This window comes from Anomaloglossus baeobatrachus, chromosome 2 (assembly GCF_048569485.1).
Source record: "Anomaloglossus baeobatrachus isolate aAnoBae1 chromosome 2, aAnoBae1.hap1, whole genome shotgun sequence".
NCBI classification, from domain to species: domain Eukaryota; kingdom Metazoa; phylum Chordata; class Amphibia; order Anura; family Aromobatidae; genus Anomaloglossus; species Anomaloglossus baeobatrachus.
In genome coordinates this window covers 477,472,827-477,500,484 of record NC_134354.1, presented here as the reverse complement: position 1 = coordinate 477,500,484, position 27,658 = coordinate 477,472,827, and the positions used below count along the sequence as shown (strand labels likewise).

The window sequence follows — 27,658 nt, the reverse complement described above, 5'->3', positions numbered from 1 at the left end:
CTGAGCCATGTGATTATTCAAATGCATTGTTATCTCTATATGTAATTATAGTAATAGAAGTGCAGATTTCAGAACATACACTGGCAGATCATTAATGAGTGGGAGCAGAACTAAGCTCTTGGTTCAAAAATAACACTCAATAAGGAGTGCCCTCCCTCTAAGCAACCAGAAGAAAAGAGACTGTAGAGTTCTGAGCTGCTCAAGAGACAACTTGGACAAAAAAATTGTAGAAAAAAGAAGCGCAAATAGGGTCTTACCCGGTAGGAAGATCGATAATTTACAAAGGGGTACACTTACCTTTCAGGGTTGTGAAAGTCACAACCCCTTGATGCACTTGTGATGGTGGTGATCAGCCGCAACCCTGAGATGTACACATAAGTATCCAGAGAAGAAGAAATCTGGTTAAATGCCGCGGTACACCACAGGATCCAATTATTGATGTAATCCCTTTATTATTTATGCAGGTGTACGCGTTTCTGAGATATATCCATCTCCTTCATTAGGAACGTATCGTAACGAACGATTCCTTTTGAATGTCCTGATGAAGGAGATGGATATATCTCTGATACGCGTACACCTGCATAAACAATAAAGGGATTTCATCAATAATTGCATCCTGTGGTGTAGCGCGCATTTAACCCAATTTCTTCTTCTCTGGATATTTACAAGAGATAACTTGAGAATACCCCATTAATAGTGTAATACTCACGTATTCCTTGTTTCAGAAGAATGACTGGCTCTTTGTTTACCGTGGCGTACATTTGTTGGTTTGTAATAACTTTTGCTGTAATGGTATCTGCAAATAAAACCAAGAAATTAACAATCCATGTATAAAATCTCTATCATCTTAAAAAAAGAGAAATATTTTCTCAATACTCTAATAGTAATGTGTGATGCCATTTCTTAATGAGTTTCTCTCATGAAATATCTGTCCAAATTACCTTTTTAAAATATATAGACGAAACAGAGAGGGTTGCTTACTCAGGGTCCCTTTCCTTGAGCTACAACAGTGAGATACACTGCATTCGCTAAGGTTGGGCACTGCTTTTTGAGAGTATCTGTCGCGCCCAGGAATATGGGGTACTTGGTCCGGGGCAGTGTATATCTTGGGAATGTCACTTTGGTGGCTGTTGCCCGGTTCCGTACCCTGGGCCCTTTTTGTAAAGGGGAAATATTTACAGGGGATTAGATTAGGGTTCATACGTGACGCCACTTGCGGTGTTGCAGCTATGTAGATGGAGCCGCTGCTGCACAATGTCCACTACTGGGGCTGGAGTTAATGGCAGCCTGGATGGTAGACCCTCCACAAGCAGGGCCAGGCCCCAGAGGGTAAGTGTAATGACGGGTGTCGGAAGAAGGTAGTGCACACAAGGGGATCAGTGCAACTGGTTCTTTACTCACTTTCTGGTGGTAACTGGTCACCCGAGACTGGCTGGTTTCACCTTCAGGTCCCCTTTGTCCCAGTGCCAATGTAGTAATCTGGTACCTTCTTCCCCTGCACCTGTCTCTGGTTAGTGGGTCCCCGTGGTGTAGAGCAACTGGGGTCCCCGTCTGGTTGTGTTTCTTTCCACTGCTGTCTGTATGACGGTATTGTGAACCCTGTGGGGTTGGAGTCTCTGGTCCTGTCCTCGTCTCTCTCTTTGCTACTGAGTCTCGGATTTTTAGGGTCAGTGAGGTCCTTGATGGTCCCCCTCACTGTACATGTGTTATCAGGCCTGCCTGGAGCTTTAAGCCTGACCTAGGGTCCTGTACCCCGTTGGTGCGTAGTTCCGAGAATACTCCACCGTACTCCACCGGCAACTACTCTCCTGGGCACCAGGTTACTGTCAACTCCTCGTCAGTGCGTCTCCTCACGTCCACCTTCACTACTCGACTCCTCTGTACTGACTGTCCACTGTCTGCCCCTCCCACCTGGTCAACTAGTGGACTAACTCCACCTCTAGGTGGCCATCCATTGGTCCGACCCTAGATTTGCACCATTGTATGGGGGATTGTTGGGGAAAACTGGGATTACCTGGAGTTGTTGTGTGTTACCGTCACTAATCTTCCGGGGCCCTAAGGGGTAGGCCCTGTATCCTGGTGAGGATGCAGAACCTTGTAGCTCCCTGATTCAGGGGCACTTCATATACATGCATAAATGCTAAACTTCCTGTGCACTTGATTTTATTTTTCAATACAATTGAGGCAAATGTATGCAATGTGTATTGACTAAATACAGCTCTGGCAAAAATTAAGAGACCACTTCCAAATTTTCAGTTTTTCTGATTTTTCTCTTTTTAGGTATATTTTGGAGTAAAATGTAAATTGTTCTTTTATTCTATAAACCACTGACAACGTCTCAATTTCCAAGCAATACATTTTGTATTTATTCTGAAAATGAGAAATGGTCAAAATAACAAAACAATGCATTGTTTTCAGACCTCACATAATGCAAAGAAAACGAGTTCATAATCATTTAGAAACGACAATACTAATGTTTTACCTCAGGAAGAGTTCAGACATCAATATTTTGAGGCATAACCATGATTTTTAACCACAGCTTTCATGCATCTTGGCATGCTTTGCACCAATCTTTCACACTGCTTTTGGGTGACCTTATGCCACTCCTGACACAAAAATGTAAGCAGTTTTCTTTGTTTGATGGGTTGTGACTATCTATCTTCCTCTTGATTACATTCCAGAAGTTTTCAATAGGGTTCAGGTCTGGAGATTGGGCTGGCCATGACAGGGTTTTGATGTAGTGGTCCTTTATCCACATATTGATTGACCTAGCTGCCTACGCAGAATGAAAAAACTTTTTTTTCCAAGATAGCCTTGCATGCGGCTTGATTCATATGTCCTTCGCAAAGTTTAATCTGCCCAATTTCTAGAGTAAGGTAATCCTCTCTGATGAGTCTAACTTTTAAGCTTTGCCCAACACCTGGTCATCTAATGGTTAGACGGAGACCTGGAGAGGCGTACAAGCTACAATGTCTTGCACCCACTGTGAAATTTGTGGAGGATTGGTGATGATCTAGGGATGCTTCAGCAAGGCTGGAATTAGGCAGATTAAACCAAAAATAGAAAATACCAAAAAGCTTTACATACTGTAGGTCTCATCTGTCCACAAGATGCATTCCCAGAAGGATTTTGACTTACTCATGTTCATTTTGGCAAACTGCAGTGTATCATATTGCAGTGTATTATAGTGCGATCATTGACCTTTCCTTGCGTCTGCGCATTTACAGTACTTTGAGCTACCTTCAGCTGGGCAGATCAAAGTGTGCCTGCGCAGGACCACAATGCCACCCTGTGTGTATGATGTAGGACGCGTCCTCCACATGGGGCTGGAAAAAAAAAGGATGATCGCAGAAGAGAGGAGGCGCCAGACCCACGAGCAGCAATACCCATCAGACTTGACCACCCCATAGGTGATTATAATAAAGGTGTTTTTACATAATACAGAGCGGCCTAGGCAGTTATGTACAGCGAGTCTACTGGTGGTGGTCGCAGCTTATAAGGGACAAATCTGGTGACAGGATCCCTTTAACAAAGGCAAGAAATGTAGGGCCATTTCCCATCTTCTCAAGGACCATTCAAAGAAAGTTCCATTCCACAGTGTCAGTGTTCGTGCATCCAATGCTAACACCACCCTTGTTCCAGTGCCATGGGAACTCAATTGTATATTTTAAAAAAGCCTTCTCAGATTATTGCTGTGTTTTTGTTTGGCAAAAACCTGACTGGTCACTATGAATGATTTCATTAATAACATTGGCAGGTCTATCTGCCAAAACTTTGGCTAGCATTTTCATGTCTACCGGGACAAGAGAAGTGGGTCTGTAGGAATCAGGGGAGTTAGGATCTTTTCCCTGTATGAGAATAAGAACAATAACCTCCTCCATCAAAGATGGAGGGAGATGGCCTGTATTGTGCACCTCTTGAAATACCTTTAGTAATTGAGGCAGGAACAACTCACCAAAGCTCTTATAGAATTAATCAGGGATTCCGTCCAATTCTGGAGCCTTCTAATTAGTGAGTGACTGCATCGCACTTATCAATTCCTCCAGGCTAAGGGGTTTCCCAAGTGCCTCAGTCACTATCCTTCACAGCCTAGGCAATTTTATTTTTGGTAAATATAGTCCCATTTTGGATTCATTATTTAGAGGAGTATAACGTGGAACAATAACTATAAATAACCTTTAGTATATCCCAATTCTCTGTTATAGCTACCTTATTTTTATCCGTTAATCTTAAAAGTTACGAGACTCCTCAAGGGCCCTAATAATTGGGACGAGAAGGTGTTAAATACTCTCTCGCTCCTCAAAATACTGTATTTCTGCTTAATAAAAAAGCTTTTATTTTCTGCTCTCTTTAATGAATGATCAGTGTATAATATCTGAGCTTCTTCCCAGTTACATTAAGTTCTATCCAAGGGAAAAAAAATATGTTTCAAATTATCCACTTCATCTTGGAACATTTTTGTTGCTTCTGTAGATTTTGTTTTAAATGCGCATAGCTCTTTAGAGAAAACGCCCCTAATATACACCTTCATTGCATCTCATAATATATCAATGGGAGTCAAGGCCGTACTTATAGCAAAGTACTCCTGCAAGTATTTTAAAATGAACTCCCCCTATATTAGGCGCAGCTAAAAGGGATTAAGTCACCATGGTACGCCCATTTTACCAGCCTCTGCACCTAGGCTTAGCTGAACTCTAATAGATGACTGGTCTGAGATACTCCTAGTCAAATATTCCACATCCGCAACCAGTGGCAACATAGGCTCAGAACCAATGTCCAGATCTATCCTAGATAGCGTGTGATAGGAGGAAAAGCAGGAATATTTTTTTACTTTAGGATTTCCACATATCAAGATAACCCATCTCATTTAGTACCACTGCCATTGAAGTGGAAGAGGCTGATTCAGCAATATCCAGTATGGAATTTATCCCAAAATGGATGCATATTCAAGTCCCCAATAATAAGAACAGGAACAAAGAAGAAAGTGGCGATAAATGAAAAAAATATCTTTAAGAATTTCGGCCCAATAAGGGTGAGGAACATACATAGCGATAATAGTTATATTATGGATAGAGCAAACGAGACACACATAGCAACCCTCTGTATCTATAGATGACTTAAAAGGGAACCTGTCACCAGATTTGTCCCCTGTGAGCTGTGACCACTACCAGTAAGCCCTTATATACAGCATTCCAGAATACTGTACAGAAGAGCCCAAGGCGAGCTATACAACAACAAAAACAGCTTTCATTATACTCACCTGCGGGCGGTCGGATCCGGTGCTTCCTCTCTTCTTGCGATCACCGTCCTCCTTCTCTGCTCCATGTGGATGACACGTCCTGTGTCATCTACACAGAATCCTCCATTATACTCCTGTGCACGCGCACTTCTTTCTGCTCTGCTGAGGGCAGATCAAAGTATTGTAGTGCGCATGTGCGGGCAGTCTTCAACATTTTCTCCTCACTTGTGCATTACAGTACTCTGCTCTGCCCACAGCATGGGAGAGAGAAGTGTGCGTGCACAGAAGCGCAATGGTGCACTTTGTGTGGATAACATAGGACGCATCATCCACAGGGAGCTGGGAAGGAGGACGATGATCGCAACAAGATTGGAGGCACCGGACCAAAACCAATGATGCCCATCAGACCGGACCACCCCATAGGTAATTATAATAAAGGATGTTTTTTATGTTATACAGAGTGGCCTGGGCCCTTATGTACAGTATTCTAGAATGCTGTATATAAAAGCTCATTGGCGGTGGCCACAGCTTATAGGGGACAAATCTTGTGACAGGTTCCCTTTAATATAGGTAAAGGGAATGGATCAGTGAACCAATATACTGATCCCAAGAGCATGAGTTAAGTATACTGAATGATAGGAATAGCCTACCTAGTGGTGACGGAGCTTTAGCATTCTATCTTATATCAAATGTGTCTCAGAAAAACAAGACAATCACATTTACCTTTTCAGCCACATTATCATTCCACAATATCTGAAAGGACTGAATAGCATTATACTGTTTATATGAACAGTTACATTATCTTTGGACATAGCTTGTGTTACAGAATTATATAAGCCCCTAAACCTGTAACCATAAAACCAAAACTGAACATAGAAAACCATAATTGCCTTCTTTAAAAAGGACAGAGGCGGTCACTAATGACTGGTCAACAAGGTAAACAAGCACCATAAGTATTTTAGCATAAATGTGGAAAATTCTTTATCATAGCCATCCTGCAACTGCTTTTATATTGATAGATATCAAGCTAGAACATATCAAAAGTATAAGTAGAAAAAAAGGGGTCATAGGCCCTTCGCTATATTCACTTATCTCTGTGGAAAGCAATATAAATTAACGCCCATCTTAGCGTAGCCACCCTTCATTGGAGTATATCCACAGAAGAGCTTCCTTGGAGGATTTAAATATATGAACTTTGCCAAAGGCTGTGTCTCCGAACCCAACAGGTTAAAACATTGCATAGGAAATGTCCAGAGTACACAGGTATTTCTTTACAGTCAGGGCCAGAAATATTTGGACAGTGACACAAGTTTTGTTATTTTAGCTGTTTACAAAAACATGTTCAGAAATACAATTATATATATAATATGGGCTGAAAGTGCACACTCCCAGCTGCAATATGAGAGTTTTCACATCCAAATCGGAGAAAGGGTTTAGGAATCATAGCTCTGTAATGCATAGCCTCCTCTTTTTTCAAGGGACCAAAAGTGATTGGACAAGGGACTCTAAGGGCCGCAATTAATTCTGAAGGCGTCTCCCTCGTTAACCTGTAATCAATGAAGTAGTTAAAAGGTCTGGGGTTGATTACAGGTGTGTGGTTTTGCATTTGGAAGCTGTTGCTGTGACCAGACAACATGCGGTCTAAGGAACTCTCAATTGAGGTGAAGCAGAACATCCTGAGGCTGAAAAAAAAGAAAAAATCCATCAGAGAGATAGCAGACATGCTTGGAGTAGCAAAATCAACAGTTGGGTACATTCTGAGAAAAAAGGAATTGACTGGTGAGCTTGGGAACTCAAAAAGGCCTGGGCGTCCACGGATGACAACAGTGGTGGATGATCGCCGCATACTTTCTTTGGTGAAGAAGAACCCGTTCACAACATCAACTGAAGTCCAGAACACTCTCAGTGAAGTAGGTGTATCTGTCTCTAAGTCAACAGTAAAGAGAAGACTCCATGAAAGTAAATACAAAGGGTTCACATCTAGATGCAAACCATTCATCAATTCCAAAAATAGACAGGCCAGAGTTAAATTTGCTAAAAAACACCTCATGAAGCCAGCTCAGTTCTGGAAAAGTATTCTATGGACAGATGAGACAAAGATCAACCTGTACCAGAATGATGGGAAGAAAAAAGTTTGGAGAAGAAAGGGAACGGCACATGATCCAAGGCACACCACATCCTCTGTAAAACATGGTGGAGGCAACGTGATGGCATGGGCATGTATGGCTTTCAATGGCACTGGGTCACTTGTGTTTATTGATGACATAACAGCAGACAAGAGTAGCCGGATGAATTCTGCAGTGTACCGGGATATACTTTCAGCCCAGATTCAGCCAAATGCCGCAAAGTTGATCGGACGGCGCTTCATAGTACAGATGGACAATGACCCCAAGCATACAGCCAAAGCTACCCAGGAGTTCATGAGTGCAAAAAAGTGGAACATTCTGCAATGGCCAAGTCAATCACCAGATCTTAACCCAATTGAGCATGCATTTCACTTGCTCAAATCCAGACTTAAGACGGAAAGACCCACAAACAAGCAAGACCTGAAGGCTGCGGCTGTAAAGGCCTGGCAAAGCATTAAGAAGGAGGAAACCCAGCGTTTGGTGATGTCCATGGGTTCCAGACTTAAGGCAGTGATTGCCTCCAAAGGATTCGCAACAAAATATTGAAAATAAAAATATTTTGTTTGGGTTTGGTTTATTTGTCCAATTACTTTTGACCTCCTAAAATGTGGAGTGTTTGTAAAGAAATGTGTACAATTCCTACAATTTCTATCAGATATTTTTGTTCAAACCTTCAAATTAAACGTTACAATCTGCACTTGAATTCTGTTGTAGAGGTTTCATTTCAAATCCAATGTGGTGGCATGCAGAGCCCAACTCGCGAAAATTGTGTCACTGTCCAAATATTTCTGGACCTAACTGTATATCCATAAAGTGTGCTCTCTTTCTGAACCTCTGCAAAGAAGTCTGGAAATACGGATGCCCTCCATTCCTTACTGATCAAATTAGGATGATCTTTGTCCTTGTGTAGTACAATGTCCCAATCTTTAAAGTGGAATAGCTTAATCAATACAGAGCGAGGTGGCACCACGGATGGAAGTGGACGCATCGGGACCCTGTGAGTCATTTATAGGGCAAAGGAGGGGGAAAGAGTAGATTTTCCAAAATATTTTAGGAGACAAATTTCAAAAAAGGTAACTGCATCTCCTCCTTCTGCTCTTTCCAAAGCCAAACAACCAGATGCTGTTCCTTCTAAGGCTGTATTCCAGGTCATCCATCTTATTCAAGAGCATATGAATATTTTCTGCATTCTTTTTATTTTAGCATCTTTCTGGTTGACAGGGATTAGGTCCACTAATGCACTCACTCTTCCCTCTATTCCTTTCATTCTCTCATTTATTCTTTTTAGATCTCTTTTTATTAAGGACATGTCCTCTTTAAAACTACACATATGCATATTGAATTAGGGCAAAGTGGTGTTGCAGAGGGAAACTGCTGCAAATGAATCCATTGTGGTTGATCCAGTTTGAAAAGACTTCCCTTCCACATCTCCAAACTTAGAATCCAGCTGCACATCAGCGCTGCTGCTTGGCAGATTTTCAGGGGAAGCAGGATGACCAGTGTTGAAGAGAGGTGACTTTATAGTGCCCCACGGGGAAGGTGTTTTAACCTACTTATTGCCGGGCCGGGGGTGCAGATCCTCTGCGATGTCACAGGGTGGCCTGGCCCGGTTCAGTTACCCCTTGGTGTACAGGAGGGGAGGAAAGGCGGTGGACAGGAGGCAGGACGGAGGATGGGGGTGGTTGTGACAGGAAAGTCTTTTGGATGATCATGACGCCACCTGTGGTACGCAGCCAGGGATGGGCCGCTACTGCGGGTGCTGCTCTCCGGGGCTGATAGTGAGGGTCGCAGCCGGGATGGTGTCGCTCCCCCACAGGCAGAGCGGAATTACCCCGGGGAGAATGGTGAATGTCGGATCGTGGTAGCCCAGATGGTGCCGCAGCGCTGGACAACGGCGGCGGTAAAGAAGAGGCAGAAACAGGGGCTACGGATTCAGGTCTTTTTAGTCACAGGTAGTTCAAGCGCTTCCCCAGAGCACATTTCTCCGCCACGAAGGGCTCCAGCCAATCCCGGATCCATGAAAGGTCAAGTCCTGTGTGTGTTTCAGCATGTGAGCCCTATCCTCCTTTGATGCGCTAAGTATCGGACCCCCGAGGTGTGAAGCACTTAGGGATCCTGGGCTCAGTAAAGTGTCCCATTCTGTATGCTGAAAGCGTGGTTCCGTTATGGGGCCGGTCCTCAACCCCAGATCCTATATGCTATTTGCTGCAGACTCGGTGGGACGGGTCCGGTGACTTTCTAGCCGTTCCCCGCGACCCTTGCAGAGTTGGTAGATAACGTGAAGTATATCTGCCCTAGGATTCTGTATCCCAACAGCGCCAGTTCTGTGGAAGCAGCCACCTGCTTCTACCCAGCGACCATGTTGAGCGCCTTGGCCCACAGAGCTCTACGTGACACAACCGGTCAGCTCTGTGTCTGAAGCTGTTCTCTCTTGTTGTAGTTGTGTTGTGTGTTCTGAGCGGTTGCCTCCAGCCACTGCCACCGACTGGGTCACTACTCTCACTAAGTCAACCTGCTCTTCCCACTATGTGCTCCTGACTCCCCCTGGTGGTTGCTTCTCCCTGAGTCCCTGGTTCCAGGGGATCGGGGAGCCCCTGGTGTGGTGGCGTCCTGTAAACCCACCGCTGTAGTGACCCCCTACTGTGATCTGACCCTGACCCAGTCCCCATTGGGAGGGCAACCCAATGACTGTATGTTTGTGTGAGTGGAAACCGGCATCGACCTTCCCTAGATCCGGGATAAGTACTGGGAGTGCAGTACCCTGTGGCATGTGAAGCAGCAGGGGCGCCACAACTCCATCTTAGGGAATGTGCCCACAATCCAGACATGCTGTGCCTTGGACACAGCATGTCCTCTCCTGCAGAGCTGCGAGTGCTCTTCACAGGAGACAATAGCGGCCCGTGCCCACGATCAGGGTTCGGGCCGCTGACGTCTTTCTTTCTGTTCTCCCTGCGGAGAACATTCATGGCTCCACAGCAATAAATTGACATGCAGCGGCTTGGGAAGCCACAACACATATCAACTTGCACTGAAGGAAAACCAAGCACAGTGGGCATGGAATTTCTAGAAATCCCATCCCCTATGCTTGTACTGTACAATATAGCATTTTGGAAGCAGCGAAAACAGGCTACATCCAAAACACTGTAAACCCTGATGGCGGGTCTTGCTCTGTCTCATGTACACCCGGATCCCCCTGCTGCTCTCCCCACTCAAAAGCATTCATGGGTCCTTCAGGAGACACCCTTGCAAATTGCTCCATGTGCACTCATTTGCCGAGTCAGTAAACCGGCTATCCTGCTCACTGCTGTTTTTGCAGGCACACAAACAAATCCAGGGCTTACAGGAGGCTTTGTAGTCAGAGATATGAGCATTCACATGGTGTTTGCTGGATAATTGCAGTATTCTTGCAGGACCTCCTCAGCACACGTCTGCTCATCACTCCCTGCGAGACAGAGCCCTACAAATAACCTAATTTACCTGATTAGTGCAGAAATGCTTCAAATTCTCTGCAATATTAAAAACGCACCAATTACTCATTGCGGGAAAGTAGTCTAAGTTCTTAATGCAACTCTATGAGAGCCAGAGCAAGGCTGGAACGAGGCTCGCATAGAGATGCATTGTGTAGTGACCTCCGACGAGCTCCAGCTAACACTGGAGCTACCAGCATGTCACAAATCAATGGAGACCAATAGATAGAAGAAAAACCCACTGAAGGGTGAGTAGATTACAGGGGTCAAGGGAATAACAGTTAAAGCACCACTGCAGCGGTGCAATAATAATAATAAAAAAACCCAATGCTGGAGTGGTGCTTTAACAATTGATGATCTATTATAGGATAGGTCATTAATATGATCCAACCCTATCAATCTCCTGAAATCTACTCGTGGAACCCTAAAGTCTCATAAATTGCTTAGTGGCTATTCATTTGAATGGGAGATAAACAGCTATCATCGGCAGTGGCCACTAAGTAATGTATGGGGTTGCTGTACATTTGCACATTCGGCAGCTGCTGGTGTAAATATCAGCTAATTGACAGGGGGTGTTGGATCCCCATTGATCTTAAATTATTGAACTATCCTAAGTCCTCAACATTCCCATTTAATTATATCAACAGGTGCCAAAAAGGCCATTAAAAATAAAGCACATGAAATACGTTTTTCAATACTGTAATCATGTTTATCATGTATCTCATAGAAATGTATAACCCACTTTTTATATTTCTATGTAAAAAATCAATACCTGTGTTGTGTTCAACAGAATCATAAGACGCAGATGAAAATCTGTCATTTCTGTTGTGTACGTGTAAATTTAGATCATATTTATGTGCATTATATGCAGAATCTGTGAAAATAAAAGTATATATTTAGATAACTGTTAACAGGAATATGTCCGCAGGATTTTACTATGAAACCTAAGGGCAGAATAATATACAGCACAAAAGCCTGATTCCAGTGGTGTCACTTATTAGTCTGTGTGCTGTCGTTTCAGAACAATCAGTGTTTTATCATCAGGAGCTGGAAAATGCTGGATTAAATTGCTTGCAGCCAGACCAGTTAATCTGTGTAACCCCTCAACACCCCTACCACTGATTGTCAGCTAACTGACAATTTACAGTGTACACAAGAAGCTGCAAATCAGTAGTGATGGTGGGGTTTCTGTATACACTGCTCAGCTTTCTGCTACATCAACAGCAGAGAAAACAGGGATTGTATAACAATTTCATTAAAGAAAACCAACCATCCGGATTTTCACATATAAAGTAAAGCCAGTACTATACTGGCACTAGGATGCTGAATGTAACCATACCTTTTGTTCAGAGATTGGATGTTGTATTTCAGAAATATGTGCACGTAAAGTTCCAGCAATGCACTGCTATTTGAGTGACAGGTGCAACAGGAAGGGAGTATGTGTGTCAGATCTTGCTATCTATTCCCGTCCCTGTCTGCCTGCCTGCGCCGGAATTAACGTCTATGACGGCGGCAGGGGGTGGAAGGCCAGGCAGCCAGACAGGGGCAGGAATAGACAGCAAGACCCGACCCACATATTCCCTTTCTGTTGCACCTGTCAATCAAATAGCAGTGCATTGCTGGATCTTTACTTGCACATATTTCTGAAATAAAATACCCAATCTTTGAACAAAAGGTATGCTTATATTCAGCATCCTAGCGCCAGTATAGCACTGGCTTCACTTTATATATGAAAAATCCTGCTTTGTTGGTGTTCCCTTTAAAATGAACCTGTCAGGTGCAATATGCACCCAGAACCACGAGCAGTTCTAGGTACACATTACTAATCCCTGCCTAACTGTCCCTGTATCTAGTAGCATAGATAAAGAGATCTTTAGAAAAAGTATTTCTAAAGATCTTTTATCGTATGCTAATGAGCGAGGGCAGTAGCCCCAAGGGCATTGCTTCCCTTGCTAGTCGCCCTCATTAGCAAGTTAGTATGCCCCTGTGTGCCCCTGTGGGTGTACTAACATGCTAATGAATGCGCAGCGTCAGAGGATGATCTCACTCACCTCTCCGCTGCCATCGCCGTCCAACACTGGAATTCAGCTCCGTGCGTATGACCCCGGAGTTTCGGTCATGCGCACTATGAAGCCGGGTGTACACGTCCTGGCTTCAAACTGAAGTAGTGCACATGACTGAACCTCCGGGGTCATGCGCACTGAGCCGAAATTCAGCATCAAGCAGCGATGGCGGCGTAGAGGTGAGTTAGATCATCCTCTGACGCTGCACATTCATTAGCCTGTTAGCACGCCCACAGGGGCCCACAGAGGCATATGTTGTGAATACGTTTTCCAGTTTGGTGCTCCCTCTTGTGGTCAGTGCTGGCGGTGCAGTTGATGTGTGGAGTGAAAGCGACACACCTATAGAGGAGTGGCAATCCGGGTCAGATTGGGCTATTTAACTTGTTAGCTTTCTCTTGCTACTTACCGGTGGTCAATTGCTCCTGTGTGTTAAGGACATTCTGTATCCAGCTCCGCTTACTTCCAGAACTACTCTCAGATAAGTGGTCTTTGTACCTCTGCTGTTTGTTTTCCACTTTCTTGTTGCTTTTTCTGCTTTAATACTAATGCTTGATTCCTATTTTGTCTGTGTGGAGTTCGTGGTGGAATGGGATCATTCCCAGCTGGGAGTGTCTGTATACTTAGCTCCATGATTGTGCAAGGTTTGTGTTTGTCATGCTTCGTATTAATTCAGTCCCTCATCTGTATTAGTGTTTTTGGATCCCAGTAACATCTGAGTGCTGGTACAGTGGGGGATAGGTTGTGTGACCTCCAGGATTTTTTCATATCAGTAGTACTGGTATATAGTAGGGTTTTTACGGCTGCAGACAGTTGCTCTTTCTTATTCTTTCCTATAAAGATAGTTTGGGCCTCACCTTTGCTGAATCTGTCTTTTCTGGCTTTGTATTGTATTTTTCTATATCACAGTAGCCTTTACATGTGGGGGGCTATCTATCTATCTTTGGGGACTACTCTGAGGCAGATTAGCTTTCTTATATGTCTATCTGTGAGGTTATTTATTTCTCCGGCTTTGTCGAGGCGTTCAGATCATTGTAAGCATGCCCCACAGCTACTGTTAGTTGTGTGTCAGGATTAGGTCTGCAGTCCGTTAAGTTTCCAGCCACTCTCTTACCTTCTTGGGATTCCACATTTTTTGATCCTCCTCGATCCCTGAATCATAACAGGCGTACTAACATACTAATGGAGCCGACTAGCAAGGGAAGCAACGCCCTTGGGGCTACAGCCCTCGCTCATTATTATCCACGTTAAGAGCTTTAGAAATACTTTTTCTAAAGATCCCTTTATCTATGCTACTGTATACAAGGACAGTTAAGCATGGATTAGCAATATGCACTCAGAACTGCTCGTGGTACTGGGTGCATATTGAACCTGACAGTTTCCCTTTAAGGAGTCCAGTAAGTGATACATCGCTGGAAACAAGCTCTCTGTCCCTACGTCATGCTGCTCTCAGATTACATAGCAAAACCCTGGTGACTATTCCCTTTAAGTCTGTAAGCAAATGTTTTCTGATTATATTTATGGTGTAGTACTCACGTATTCCTTGTTTCTGAGGAGATGCCACTTCTTTGTTTACAGTGGCGTACATTTGTTGGCTTGCAATAACTTTTTCTGTTATGGTATCTACAAACAAAGCCACAGAAATAGTTAGCAAGAAATGCACAGAGACCGTCTTGAAACAATCTAATGGTAATGTCTGACGCCATCTCTTAATGGGGTATTCTCATGTTATGAAATTGGTAGAGTTAGGCACCATGATAATAAGCAAGTTTGCAATTGATTTGCTTTTTTTTTTATTTGCCTTCATTCACCTGCTACGAGAGTATATTGTTAGCTTATTTGTATGGTGATCCTCCACCACAGAGCATGGCTAAGTATATGCAGAAGGCTTGAGTCACACTTTTTTTCACGCTCAAGGATTACATGGTGGAACACAGGGGAGTGAGAGGATTGTGAATTTGTAGGATTGATAACAGGGCAGGATCTGACAGAGAACGTAAGGAAGGTGAGCAGCTAATTGTTGTACAGAAATATATTGGCTGGAGAGAACTAACTAGGATCTCAAGAGTTAACTCCTCAGCCTGGCATGTAACTTCAGCTGGAGTCACACTTGTGTTTGGCTCGCTCAAGGATTGCATTGCATGACACTGCCCGGACTGGCCACCCACTCTCCTGACAGGAGCGTGTCAGCTGCATGTATTTCTGTGCAGCTGACACGCTCCTGTCAGGAGAGTGGCCATCCGATCCGGGCAGTACGATGCGATCCTAGAGTCACAGACAAGTGTGACTCCAGCTGAAGTTACATGCCAGGCTGAGGAGTTAACTCTTGAGATCCTAGTTAGTCCTCTCCAGCCAATTGATTTCTGTACAACAATTAGCTGCTCACCTTTTCTTACAAATTCACAATCCTTTCACTCCCCTGTGTTCCACCTTCTCCTTTAATCAATGCTCCTCAGATTGAGAAGCAATATGTTTGTTAGGCTCTGTTAGAACAAGCACTAACAGGCTCTTTATGTGTCACTGTAGCATTAGCTCAGGAGTAGGATGAGTTAAGTACTTGTTGAAGAATTTCTGCACCATTTCTGCATCTCTGGGCAGGAAAAATACAATGTAAAATATGTGTTTTTTATACTTTTTTTACATGCGTTTTTGGTGCAGATTTTTCCATACTCATTAGTAGAGTTGAGCGATGTTCGAGGTTCGCCAATTTCATGTTCGAGTGATTTTGGGGGGTGTTCGAGCTCAAACTCGAGCTTTTTGCTAAAAGCTCGACAGTTCGGGTTAGGTTTGAGAATGGTTCGATCAACAAAAACGTGGCTTTTCACAGTAAGGCTATGTGCACACGTTGCTATCTGCATGCGTCCTGCGTCCCCAGCACAATCCCTCTCTCTTTCCTACTAACCGATCATAGGCGTCTCGCTGCACGGCTGTCAGAAATCTGCGGCGTCTTTTCCTCTTTAGAAAATGGCTGCCGCTTCGTTATTCAATCAGGTATTCTGTGCTTTCCCCACCCACCAGCGCCCATGATTGGTTGCAGTCAGACACGCCCCCACGATGAGTGACAGCTGTCTCACTGCAACCAATCACATCTGCTGGCGGGCGGGTCTATATCGTGCAGTAAAATAAATAAATAAAGAAAAAAAAAATGCGGTTCCCCCCATATTTGATACCAGCCAGGATAAAGCCACATGGCTGAAGGCTGGTATTGTCAGGATGGGGAGCACCACATTATGGGGAGCCCACCACCCTAACAATATCACCCAGCAGCCGCCCGGAATTGCCGCATCCATTAGATGCGACAGTCCCGGGACTCCACCCAGCTCATCCCGAATTGCCCTGGTGCTGTGGTAATCGGGGTAATAATGAGTTTAATCATGCCAGGCGTCTCCCCAAGATACCTTCCATGATTAAACTGTAAGTGAAAGTAAATAAACACACACAATGAAAAATCCTTTATTTGGAATAAAAGACAAAAAAAATCCTCTTTCACCATTTTATTAATCCCAAAACAACAATCCAGGTCCGAAGTAAACCACACGACACTGCTAGCTCTGCTACATGTAGCTGACAGGGAGCGTTCTGTGTCCTCTCCACGTAGCACCTGAAGTGAACCGCGCTGTAATCTGAGACTTCAGTCTGCAATGCAGAAGTCAAGATGTTTTTCATTAGAGCCAGTAGCTCAATGGTTAGAGCACTCGACTCAGAAGCATTAGTTCACGAGTTCTAGCCCTCAGGCCATCCCGGTAAAAAATTTAGTTTATTTTTAATTTTAAATTAGAATTATTTATTTATAATTCTAATTTAATTTAATTATGCACTGAGGGGAGGAGCCGGACATCAGCTGTGAGCCACACCTCTAAAATCAGAGCAGTTCACGGAATGAGGCTGCATTGCTGTATCTCTCAGTCAGTCAGTCAGTCAGTCTCAGTCAGTCAGTCAGTATCATTCTATACCTTGAATAAAAGGAATATTCACAACATAATCTATTTTGAGTGCCGGAGTTTGCTTCGTCAGTCAGTCAGTCTCAGTCAGTCAGTCTCTCTCCTCTCTTCTCCCTCTCCCTCTTTTCTCTCCATCTCTCTTTTCTCCCCCTCTCTCTTTTCTCCCCCTCTCTCTTTTCTCCCCCTCTCTCTTCTCTCCCTCTCTCTCTTCTCTCCCTCTCTCTCTTCTCTCCCTCTCTCTCTTCCCTCCCTCTCTCTTTTCTCTCCCACTCTCTTTTCTCTCCCTCTCTCTTCTCCCTCCCTCTCTTCTCCCTCTCTCTTCTCCCTCTCTCTTCTCCCTCTCCCTCTCTCTCTTCTCCCTCTCTCTCTTCTCCCTCTCTCTCTTCTCCCTCTCTCTCTTCTCCCTCTCTCTCTTCTCCCTCTCTCTCTTCCCCCTCTCTCTTCCCCCTCTCTCTTCCCTCTCTCTCTTCTCCCTCTCTTCTCCCTCTCTCTTCTCCCTCTCTCTTCTCTCTTCTTTCTCTCTCTTCTTTCTCTCTCTTCTTTCTCTCTCTTCTTTCTCTCTCTTCTTTCTCTCTCTTCTTTCTCTCTCTCAGACCTGGCGATGATCAGCTGATGCGGGCACCTGACGGAATCAGCTGACACTATAAGTCGAGCGGTGAGGCCGGCTTTTCACCGCCTGGCTGGCTAAACTATCAGCTGATGCTGTCGGACAGGAGTCTGCACAGTAGTGTGTAGTTTTGTTTTTTTTTGCACTGATGCATCATCTGATTATATAAAAGCCGTTTATACAATCAGGTGCTGTGTCATGTGATTCAGGCCCTTGAACCTGACACATCATCTGATCGCTTTGCCTTCCAGCAAACCGATCAGATGATATTGGATCCGGATTGGACGGCGTGGGACCCTTGACCGAGGATTATTGCAGAGGCGGGTTCTTTATTTCAATAAAGATGGAGTCACTAATTATGTTGTGTTTTATTTCTAATAAAAATATTTTTATGTGTGTTGTGTTTTTTTTTATCTGTACTAGAAATTCATGGTGGCCATGTCTAATATTGGCGTGACACCATGAATTTCGGGCTTAGGGCCAGTTGATAGTATACAGCTATCCCTAACCCCATTATTACCCAGCGAGTCACCCGTCACCAGGGCAGTTGGAAGAGTTGGAAACAGCGCCAGAAGATGGCGCTTCTATGAAAGCGCCCTTTTCTGGGGTGGCTGCGGACTGTAATTCGCAGCAGAGGTGCTCAGATGCGGATTCCAATCCCCAGCTGCCTAGTTGTACCTAGCTGGACACAAAAATTGGGTGAAGCCCACGTCATTTTTTTTTTTTAAATAATTTCATGAAGTTCATGAAATAATTAAAAAAAAAGGGCTTCCCTATATTTTTGGTTCCCAGCCGGGTTCAAATAGGGAGCTGGGGGTTGGGGGCAGCCCGTAGCTGCCTGCTGTACCTGGCTAGCATACAAAAACATGGCGAAGTCCACGTCATTTTTTGGGGAGGCAAAAAACTCCTGCATACAGTCCTGGATGGAGTATGCTAAGCCTTGTAGTTCTGTAGCTGCTGTCTATCTGTATGGAGGAGAGCAGACAGCAGCTGCATAACTACAAGGCTCAGCATGCTCCATTCACTAGTGTATGCAGGAGAGCAGACAGCAGCTGCAGAACTACAAGACTCAGCATACTCCATCCAGGACTGTATGCAGGAGTTTTTTGCCTACCATAAAAATCACGTGGGCTTCCCCATATTTTTTGTATGCTAGCCAGGTACAGCAGGCAGGTACGGCTGCCCCCAACCCCCAGCTGCCTATTTGTACCCGGCTGGGAACAAAAAAAATAGGGAAGCCCTTTTTTTAATTATTTCATAAATTTCATGAAATAATTAAAAAAAAAAATCAACATGAGCTTCGCCACATTTTTGTATCCAGCCAGGTACAACTAGGTAGCTGGGGATTGGAATCCGCAGCACAGGTTGGCCTGAGCTTTCTGGGCCCTCTGCTGCGAATTGCAGTACGCAGCCGCCCCAGAAAATGGCGCTTTCATAGAAGCACCATCATCTGGCGCTGTATCCAACTCTTCCAGCTTCCCTGAAGCCGGGTGGCTTGCTGGGTAATAATGAGTTAATACTAGCTTTGTTTTACTAGTTAGTATTAAGTCAGAGATTCTTAATGTCAGGGAAGTTTGAGCCGGCCATTAAGAATCTCCAATAAAGGGTTAAAAAAAAGACACCACACAGAGAAAAAATACTTTAATAGTAATAAATACACAGACACATTAGAGACTCCATGTTTATTAACCCCTCTCATCCCTCCACGATCCATGGTCTTCTGTCTTCTTTCTCCTTCAACCCATGCAGCTCTTCTACATCAGACAGCACTGCATGGGATGAAGATGCTGCTGCTCCCCGTGCACTGCAGTCTATTCACTCAGTCAGTGAGTAGCAGAGGCTGCAGGCTGTAAGCGGTGATGTCACCGCTGACAGGCGGGTTGCTATAGCAATGATGATCTCCTTTATTGACCGGCTGTGGCAGCCGGTGAATAACGGAACAGGGAAGCAGAACGGGGAGTCGACCATGTGCCAGAGCATTTCGCTGGTATACGGAGATGCTGGAACGATCACCGCGTACCGGAGAGTGCAATGACAGGAGCTAGCATGACGTCATAGCCATGTGACCAGTCTGTAGCCAATGAGATAATAGACACGTGACTGGTCACATGCTTTTTTTGACATCACGGAAGGTCCTATCATCCGTGCTGGTTACCGGGAGGACACAGCGATTATCGGAAAGAAAAGCAGCGGGAGACAGAGTGAAGGACACATCGCAGGGACCTGCAAGTGTTATGGCAATGTTTATTAACTGTATGTGTACATTTATAATGTGTTTTTATGTGTTTGTGTTTGCCTCCCATTGTTTTCATTGGGGTTCAAGAGGTTCGTCGAACGGTTTGCCGAACCGAACTCGAACGCGGCCTCCATTCAACGAACCGAACTAGAGCCTTTAGAGGCTGGCTCATCTCTACTTATTAGTATTCTTAAACCACATTCACACATAGCTTGCCCCTTCTCCGGGGACTGGGCTAGGGTCGGGTACCAAAAGGGTTGCCTACAGTGTGGCATTTACAGGATGCTATCACACCAGGGGCCCCAATCCACTAGGTTAGGACTTGGGTATAGGGAGGGGCAGCCACCAGGGAGAGTAAGAGCCACACACAGCGACAGTAGAGAGTTCTCCAGCAGGAGAGGTAGCGAGCAGACGTCTTTCCTGGTAGCTCCTGTGGGACGTAGGAGTTTTATGGTCGCTGAGGAGACACCGTGTCAGTTCTCCCGGGGCCAGTGCTGTTCAGAGTGCAGCACCCTAGGGTGGTGCAATTCCACGTTGCATCATCAGATTCTGCCGGATGGATGGGTTCCATGCCCCTCTGACCACACTAGTTTCCAGAGCCAAGTGACATGTAGGATTCCGGGGCCTAGATCACGGTCAGACTCAAGGAGATTCACGCTACTGGCATAGGGAACGGTACTCTACCTAGTACGGTAGGGACTCTAAGTGTGTCAAGCCAAAGGGCAGCAAGAAAGGTCCCACAGACTACCGCACTGGTTCTGACCTCCCGGGGATCCGGGATTGACAGAGCCTATCACGGCGGTGATCGGTACTACTGGGATAGTGATTGAAGTTGTGAGTAAACGACACCTTGGATCCGCAGAGATTGTGTTGGCTTTTCCTTACTGGTGTCGCCGCCCAGCACTTTGACGCCGATGGCCACAATCTTTCCCTCCGTCATCCACCCGGGGCCCACTCTGCCTGGGGAGAGCAACACCATCCCGGCTGCCATAACACCTGTCCCGGTGAGGAATTCTGCAGCGGCGGCTATTCCCTGGCTGCATACCACAGGTGGCGTCACAACAAATTTTCCTCATTACCCCGCTATCCCCACCATTTTCTGTACGCCTCGGGGGCAACGGAACCGGGCAAGGCCACCCATGACATTGCCTGACCCGACCAACAGCCCGGTAATGAGTAGGTTAACCACCTGCCCCGTGGGGCGCTACATATGCACTTTTCAATACAGATGAGCAGAACGTAAATCAATTTGTATTTGCCAAATATATACCAAAATAGACACTTTGGCATGTGTCAGGCTAGTGATAGCCTCTGGGCACAGTAGACATAGGATGAGATGATATTTGTAGTAAAAATAAACTTGTGATATATAATTACCATGATGAAGGTTGGATGTTTCTGGTAATATTAATGTGGGTCGAGCTGTTGAGCGATACAAGCTGTTGCTGAAAATAGATAAAATAAATAACTGTTAGAAAGCTGAATAGATAAATATGAGTTACGATAAATAGATAGATAGATAGATACAGTAGATAGATAGAATAGTCGTTCAGGTGAGATGAGCATACTGCTTCTGGAGAAGCTCTATTGACAGGCAGTCAAATACCGGTAACTATCTAGTTTAGGGCTCATTCAGTATTTGTATTGCTGACCGTAAGCAAAATGTGGAGCATACAGACAGCACACAGATCACTGCAAGTCAAGTTGGTAGTTTCATGAACATTTTTTTCACATGGACCGCTGGTCTGCATGTAAAACAATTGCAGTAGTTTGAACCACATTCTCGATCAAATTCACCCATAATAATATAAATAATGGGTGTGCAAAAAATAGATCATAGATGAATTACCATTCGGAAGAAATGTTTCTTTTACAGCCCAATACAATACAATTATTAACATACGGTATATTTGTCCTTTTAACTTTTAGTAATTTTTTTACCTCTGTATGGAGATTGTCTGACCCACAATGTAAATCTTTTTATTAGCGCACAAAGCGATAATAAACCTGGAAATCTTATTTGATTGGCCTGTTCACTCTGAAGCGCTGGACAACTATTCTTTTAATACATACAGTTAGGTCCAGAAATATTTGGACAGGGACATACGTTTTGGCATTTTAGCTGTTTACCAACATATACAAGATACAGTTATATAATCAATTACAATTATAATTGAAGTACTAACTCCTGGGCTTGATGCAGGCTAACATCACACAGCTAACATCAACACCAAAAGTATTACTCCGATTGCCACTGTAACACGGCAAAAGGGAAGAGCCGAGCAAAGTGCCAGAAGGGGCGCATCTAATGGATGCGCCACTTCTGGCGCAGCTGCAGGCCGCTATTTTTAGGCTGGGAAGGGCCAAAACATTTCCATTCCCAACCTGACATTACCAGCCCCCAGCTATCTGCATTGGCTGGTTATCAAAACTAGGAGGGACTCAACACTTTTTTTTTTTTTTTTAGTCCCTCTCCACATTTGTTTACAGGGCAATTGTCCTGCTCTTACCCTCGTTTTGCTTCCTTTTGCAGCCCCCTAGCCCTTACTATAACCATTTTACAGCCAATTTACAGTAAGAGAGTTTGGGTCCCGGTTGACTTCTATTATGAGGTTGGAGATCAGGAGTCAAGTCATGGTCCTGTCCTGAAACTTTAACTAAAGTCTGGCCAAACCCAGTGAACCCGAACTTCCACGGGTCTGCCCAACCTTACTTGGAAACAATCTCTCTGAAATGGTTTGCAATGTCATAATACACAAGCCAAAAGTCAAATCTTTGCTCAGTGGTAGCAGGTAAATCCAGCCTTAGATTGATGAAGAAGGCTAATCATAACTCACTCTGACACAACTGCTACATTTTGGACTTGTGTCTGTTTTTTTCCTTTTTTTAAACTCCTTTGAAGTCGTGATGTCATTCCTTGAAAAATAAAATAAAAATAGACTTTGAATGATGTTGTTCATGATGATATTTTATCAAAGGTAACAAATAACCATTAAAATATGTTTTTACTATTTCTTTAAGTTCAATGGTAAAGTTATTTAGGTCACAGAGTAGCAATTTCATGTAATCTTTTACAAAAGCAAATATTTATTTTTTTAACATAACTGACGGGACCACTGTTTTCAGTCAATAACCTCAAATTATATCAACTGGCAACCAGGGGATTCGGCAGTTCACCATATGTGATTTCTTGAAATGGTTAGAGTCTACAAACTATTTATTAGATATTGCTCAGTTTATCTGTCCTTTTCTCTTGTTGATATAATATACGTGAATTAGACCAGGGTCACACCATCACATAAATCAGACGAGTGCTATCTGATTTTTTTTTTATCAATGAGGCAGTGCTGATCAACGTTTTTGTTTCTCATACTGATTCGGCATGAGTAAAAAAATTGCAGCACATTGATAGGGCGAAACTGGACTTGGGTGACATCCGAGTGCTGTCCGATTTCCCCAGACAGAAAGGAAAAGACGGAAAAATTTTGTTCTCCATCTTGTCTTGCAGTGTGCTACAGTTCTCTAATCCAAGAGGATCAGATCACACTATGCTGACACTGGGATCTTTAGCATAATCGACCCAATTCTCTCGGATGAGAGAATCTACGGTTGTGTGACCCTGGTCTAAGGATGGGTCAACAATGTAAACTGTGTGTGAGGCTAGATATACAATGTGTACATCCAGCCACAGTGGATGTTACTGCTCACCTCTCTGTCCCCTTTGCTACTCTCCACCATCCATCCAGTCCTCACCACATCTTCTGATGCACCCTTTTTTAGATTGTATTGTTCATTGCAACTGAATTTTAAGTTGGATGAGACAATAGTACAATTGTGGTGGAGTAGATGGAAGATGAATTTGGAGTGCGCAACTCAACTCTAAACAAACTTAAAATTGTCAACTTTTGCACAGAGTATTCACTTACTTCTTGAAAGCTGAGTTCTACAGAAACAAGCCATAATAAAGCTGATGATGGCTATGACAAGGATAATGCCTCCAAAAACCAGGAGCCAGAAATACTGCCTGTACCATTCCATTAGTTTTCACACCTGTTGGAGAAGAAAATATGATCAAGTGATGTAGACTATGCATACTATACTACATTTTATTAGCCTGGGAACAACATTTAATGCTCAGATTTAACTACATGATCTGTGATATTTTTTCTAGACATGAAACCAATAGCTACACTTACAGTGCCTTGCGAAAGTATTCGGGCCCCTAGAATTTTTCAACCTTTTCCCACATTTCAGGATTCAAACATAAAGATAAAAAAAAAATTAAATTTTATGGTGAAGAATCAACAACAAGTGGGACACAATTGTGAAGTTGAACGAAATTTATTGCTTATTTTAAACTTTTATAAAAAATAATAAACTGAAAATTGGGGCGTGCAATATTATTCAGCCCCTTTAAGTTAATACTTTGTAGCGCCACCTTTTGCTGCGATTACAGCTGCAAGTCACTTGGGGTATGTCTCTATCAGTTTTGCACATCGAGAGACTGAAATTCTTGCCCAGTCTTCCTTTGCAAACAGCTCGAGCTGAGTGAGGTTGGATGGAGAGCGTTTGTGAACAGCAGTTTTCAGCTCTTTCCACAGATTCTCAATTGGATTCAGATCTGGACTTTGACTTGGCCATTCTAACACCTGGATACGTTTATTTGTGAACCGTTCCATTGTAGATTTTCCTTTATGTTTTGGATCATTGTCTTGTTGAAAGAAAAATCTCCATCCCAGTCTCAGGTCTTTTGCAGACTCCGACAGGTTTTCTTGAAGAATGGTCCTGTATTTGTCTCCATCCATCTTCCCATCAATTTTAACCATCTTCCCTGTTCCACCTGAAGAAAAGCAGGCCCAAACCATGATGCTGCCACCACCATGTTTGACAGTGGGGATGGTGTGTTCAGGGTGATGAGCTGTGTTGCTATTACGCCAAACATATCATTTGGCATTGTGCCCATAAAGTTCGATTTTGGTTTCATCTGACCAGAACACCTTCTTCCACATGTTTGGTGTGTCTCCCAGGCGGCTTGTGGCAAAGTTTAAATGACACTTTTATGGATATCTTTGAAAAATGGCATTCTTCTTGCCACTTTTCCATAAAGGCCAGATTTGTGCTCCCACCTCAGCTGTAAATTTCTGCAGTTCATCCAGAGTGATCATGGGCCTCTTGGCTGCATTTCTGATCATTCTTCTCTTTATTTGAGATGAAATTTTTGAGAGACGGCCAGGTCTTGGTAGATTTGCAGTGGTATGATACTCCTTCCATTTCAATATGATCGCTTGCACAGTGCTTCTTGGGATGTTTAAAGTTGTGGAAATCTTTTTGTAACCAAATCCGGCTTTAAACTTCTCCACAACAGTATCACAGACCTGCCTGTTGTGTTCCTTGGTCTTCATGATGCTATCTGCGCTTTAAACAGTGAGACTATCACAGAGCAGGGGCATTTATACGGAGACTTGATTACACACAAGGGGCTTATATTTATCATCATCAGTCATTTAGGACAACATTGGATCATTCAGAGATCCTCAATAAACTTCTGGAGTGACTTTGCTGCACTGAAAGTAAAGGGGCAGAATATTATTGCACGCCTCAATTTTCTGTTTATTATTTTTTACAAAAGTTTAAAATAAGCAATACATTTCGTTCAACTTCACAATTGTGTCCCACTTGTTGTTGATTCTTCCCCATAACATTAACATTTTTATCTTTATGTTTGAAGCCTGAAATGCGGGAAGAGGTTGAAAAATTCAAGGGGGCCGAATTCCTTCCCAAAGCACTGTATGTACACATTGTATACACTATTCACAAAAAGTTAAAGATATTTGGCTTTTGGTTGAAATATATGCAAAACATAAAAAGTTCACGCTACAGTGATATTTTATAATGAAAGTAAGGGCATTTAAAGAGAATTTGTCAGCAGGTTTTTGCTATGTAAGCTGAGGAAAGCATGATGTATGGGTTAAAAACAACTATGTCTCTCTTATCTGTGTTTATGCCATTGTTTATTTAAACTAATGAATTTATTACCCTGTGATTAACATTACAGAACCAGAAACTCACATGCATTGCAGTCTGACATATCCCCTGTTATGATTAACACCTCAAAGCACAATCTCTATTGAGATCCTGGTGTGGGCAACACATGTTTCCCAGATCAGCTACATTAAAACTCAATTCCTTGATTATGTGAGAACAGCTGCACTGTACTGCACCGTACTACACCGTTGGATTCAGAATCTCCTTGCTTACATTATGTTGCTGTCAGATGATGAGCAGGCCGCTCCATTTGAGGTACCCCAGTTTCCAGCAGTCATTCCCTAAATGATGCGACTTCAATGAGCAGGAACATTCGCATGAAGATCAAATTAGGCCTGTGTTGTTCAAGACTGAATTAATGATGTTATTCAAGTAGTAGGGGTTTGTCACTGTACCATTCGCAAAGTGTAGGGCAGTTCTGTATTGACTAAACACATCTGTCACGCTCCCCGGGTCCCCTGCTCTGCTCCCCGGCTCACCTGCCACGCTCCCCGGCTTCCCTGCGTCGCTCCCCGGTTCCTCTGTCCGGCGTCCGCCGCTCCCCGGTCTCCAGCCTCCATTGCCTGCGGTCCCCAGGCGTCCTGGTCCCCGCTCCCGGCGCCCGTCGGCTACTCAGCCCCAGCCCGGCTCTCCTGCTTCCTCCTCACCGCTCCCTGCCCTGGCTTCTGGCACCCGGGCCTCGCGCATGCGCGTTAGGGCGCGCGCGGTCATTGACCCTTTCTTAAAGGGCCAGCGTCCACTGACAGGAAATTGAGCACACAGGTACAGGGTATAAAAGGGGTTAGTGTCCAAGTGGGCGGGGCCTGTTCTTCGTGTTTCCCAAGCTAGGAGTCAGGTCTCCTTGTGTTCCTGTGATATACTCACCTCTCTCTCTTCTAGAGCCGATCCTGCCTCGCCATCCGGTCCTGCCGAATCTCGAACCCCGAACACTGACTATCTGCCATCCTGACAGTCCGTTCCATCTCTGATCCCTGTGGTGACCCGTCCTCTCTCCCCATCGGTTCCGGACTCCGCCTGACAACATCTCGGCTTCCGAACCTGAGCTCCGTCACCCAGACTATCATCAGTGACTCCGTGGTCCCAGGGACTTCTCCATTCTGCTCTTGTGCACGGTCTGTCCTGCTACCCGTAGCGCTCCAGCTACCGGACCCCTTACCTTCATCAAGGAGTTCGGCCCAGTGGATCCACCTCCTGGGTCTGCCCGTCCACCTGGCCCTAACAGTAAGAACAGGCCATGGATCCCGCCGAAGCACTAGCGGCCTTGCAGGAAGAACTCATACGCCAGCGTGAGACTCAGGCCCGCATGCTGAACTTTATGTCTTCTGTGGACGCCTGCCTGAACACGCTACAAGCGTCGGTTACATCTTCAGCATCTCGGGCTTCCACTAGACAATCTACGGCTCCAGCTCCCGTGGCAGCCTCCTCGGATGCTTCCAGGCTTCGTTTGGCCTCACCACCCCGGTACGCCGGTGATCCCAAGACCTGCAGGGGATTCATAAACCAATGCTCCCTCCATTTCACGCAGCTGCCGCATTTGTTTGCCTCCGACCAAGCCAAGGTCGCCTTCATGATGTCCCATCTAGAGGGTGAGGCATTGGCGTGGATGAACCCCTTGTGGGAGAAGGAGGACCCTGTGACCACGAACATCCAGGAGTTCCTGCAGGCATTTCGTGGCACCTTTGACGAGCCCGGACGCGCCTCCGCGTCTGCCTCATTTCTTCTCCGGTTACGTCAGGGGACTCTGACGGTGGGTCAATATGCCATCCGTTTTCGCACCTTGGCTTCGGAACTCGGGTGGAACAACGAGGCTCTAACCGCCGCCTTCTGGGAAGGACTCTCGGGTCGAATTAAAGATGAGCTGGCTGGTCGTGACGTACCGTCCACCCTGGATGCCCTGATTACACTAGCGACTCAAGTGGACATTCGCTTTCAGGAGC

The 27,658-nt window shown here is 44.6% G+C and overlaps 1 protein-coding gene across 1 annotated transcript in view; it reads right to left on the bottom strand.

Annotated features, from left to right (window-relative positions):
* LOC142290287 (uncharacterized) overlaps positions 1 to 23,719 on the bottom strand; it is a 36,156-nt gene extending 12,437 nt beyond the window's left edge. The window contains exons 1-6 of the mRNA XM_075334242.1: positions 23,603 to 23,719; positions 22,514 to 22,592; positions 21,054 to 21,121; positions 14,429 to 14,515; positions 11,605 to 11,706; positions 710 to 796 (exon numbers count right to left, since the gene is read on the bottom strand). Coding sequence (XP_075190357.1) covers positions 710 to 796; positions 11,605 to 11,706; positions 14,429 to 14,515; positions 21,054 to 21,121; positions 22,514 to 22,592; positions 23,603 to 23,714 — 535 coding nt within the window. The 5' untranslated portion in view covers positions 23,715 to 23,719. The remainder of the gene's footprint in view (positions 1 to 709; positions 797 to 11,604; positions 11,707 to 14,428; positions 14,516 to 21,053; positions 21,122 to 22,513; positions 22,593 to 23,602) is intronic.
* Positions 23,720 to 27,658: the final 3,939 nt, after the last annotated feature.